This window comes from Orycteropus afer, unplaced genomic scaffold (genome assembly GCF_000298275.1).
Source record: "Orycteropus afer afer isolate SDZICR_OR568_19922 unplaced genomic scaffold, OryAfe1.0 scaffold00038, whole genome shotgun sequence".
In the NCBI taxonomy this organism is placed as follows: domain Eukaryota; kingdom Metazoa; phylum Chordata; class Mammalia; order Tubulidentata; family Orycteropodidae; genus Orycteropus; species Orycteropus afer.
The window spans coordinates 15,523,608-15,525,435 of record NW_006921625.1 but is presented as its reverse complement, the minus strand read 5'-3'; the positions used below and the strand labels follow the sequence as shown (position 1 = coordinate 15,525,435).

General features: G+C 63.9%; 1 protein-coding gene across 1 annotated transcript in view; it reads left to right on the top strand.

Moving 5' to 3' along the window:
* Positions 1 to 251: 251 nt before the first annotated feature.
* EMX2 (empty spiracles homeobox 2) overlaps positions 252 to 1,828 on the top strand; it is a 5,005-nt gene continuing 3,428 nt past the window's right edge. The window contains exon 1 of the mRNA XM_007936850.1: positions 252 to 663. Coding sequence (XP_007935041.1) covers positions 252 to 663 — 412 coding nt within the window. The remainder of the gene's footprint in view (positions 664 to 1,828) is intronic.

Here is a 1,828-nt window from a genome sequence, read left to right as displayed (position 1 = left end):
CTTCTCCCCCTCTCTCCAGGTTGGGCGCGTTTGGTGCAAGATTCTCCCGAGCCTCCGCGTCGCGTCTCCTTCCCCTCCCCCCTCCTCTCCTTTTTCCTCTCCGTCCCTTTCTTTCTTCCTTTTCTCCCCCCCACCCCAAACAAACAAGCCCCCCATTCTCGTCGGTGCTCGCCACAGGCAGCGGGCGGAGGAGGCAGCGCGCCGCGGTCGCCCGGAGCCGGGAGCCCCGGGCGCCCGCTCCTCGGCGCAGCATGTTCCAGCCGGCGCCCAAGCGCTGCTTCACCATCGAATCGCTGGTGGCTAAGGACAGTCCCCTGCCCGCCTCGCGCTCCGAAGACCCCATCCGCCCCGCGGCGCTCAGCTACGCCAACTCCAGTCCCATCAACCCGTTCCTCAACGGCTTCCACTCGGCCGCCGCCGCCGCCGCCGCCGCCGGCAGGGGCGTCTACTCCAACCCGGACTTGGTGTTCGCCGAGGCGGTGTCGCACCCGCCCAACCCCGCCGTGCCGGTGCACCCGGTGCCGCCGCCGCACGCGCTGGCCGCCCACCCCCTGCCCTCCTCGCACTCGCCACACCCCCTCTTCGCCTCGCAGCAGCGGGACCCATCCACCTTCTACCCCTGGCTCATCCACCGCTACCGGTATCTGGGCCACCGCTTCCAAGGTACGTGCCACGTCGCGGGGCCGCGGAGCCGCAGTCCGCACCGGCCTGGCGTGCAAGGGTGGGTCCTGGGCAAGGCCCGGGTGGAGGCCGCGTAGCCAGAGAGGGGGCCGGGCGGCCAGGGACCGGGCGCAGTGTGGCCCCCCAGTCCCCCAAACTGTGGCTGGCTTGCAGAGCTAGCCTCCCGGCGCTTGGCCCTTTGGGGACAGGCGCAGACCGGAAAGTTATCCTTGAATGCGCTCGGGCGGAGCAGGCCGGATAGCCTGCTCTGCCTGGCCGCTGCCGAGAGAACCGGAGCCCGCGGGGATCCCCCAGGCTCGCTGTCCTTTCCTCAAAGCCCCCGGCGGCCCCCGCTCGGAGAGGCGCGGAGCAGGCCCAGCCGCCAGGTTTGCCTTCGACTGTTCGGCGCTGTGCGCCACCCACTCGGCGCCCCTGTTGCCTAGCTCACCGGCTTCTCAGGTCCCAACCCTCTTCTGGCGGCGAGGGGACCCTCATGACTCCAGAGCAAAGTCTGGGGGCTTGTTTTTTCCCCGCTTTTGGAGGTCGGTGTAGGGCCGCGCGTAGGCACCTCCGGAGCTCGGCCCTCTCGCGGCGACCTGCTTAATTGGGGCGCTCAGCGGCCTCGGCTGCAAGGCAGGTTCGGTCTGGTTTTTGTTTTTCTTTCTTTTAAAAGAAATGAACCGGGTTGGGAGACGAGCTCGGCGGAAAGGACCTGTTTGGGTGTTTTTGTTTCTTGCCGTTTTGAAAAATTACCATTTGTTTGTTTTTTCCTGCCGGCGGGGGCTGGAAGACAGTTAAACTACAGATAAAACGGCGAGTAATTAGCTTGGCAATCGGAGCCGGGAAAAGACCCAGCCCGGGCGGATCCGCACTCAGCCGGCTGTCCATTCATTAACCCTTCACTTTCCTGCCAAAGCCCAGAATCAGGTAGATGCCATCTCCATAATTAACAAAACAAAAACAACAAAAAAAAAACTTTTCCTTTATTTCTGGACTGGTCTCGCCACTCTTCCTGCCCGGATGGTGGTTTGTTTTTCTTTGTTTGAGGTTTTTGGTGAGTCGATTTCCTGCCCTAATGAGTGAGCCCGAAAGTCCCGGGCTTGGGTCGCAAAGTTCAGTTGGTTCTTTCCGCCATCCCTGCCAGCCACGTTCTTGGTCCCCCCCCCCC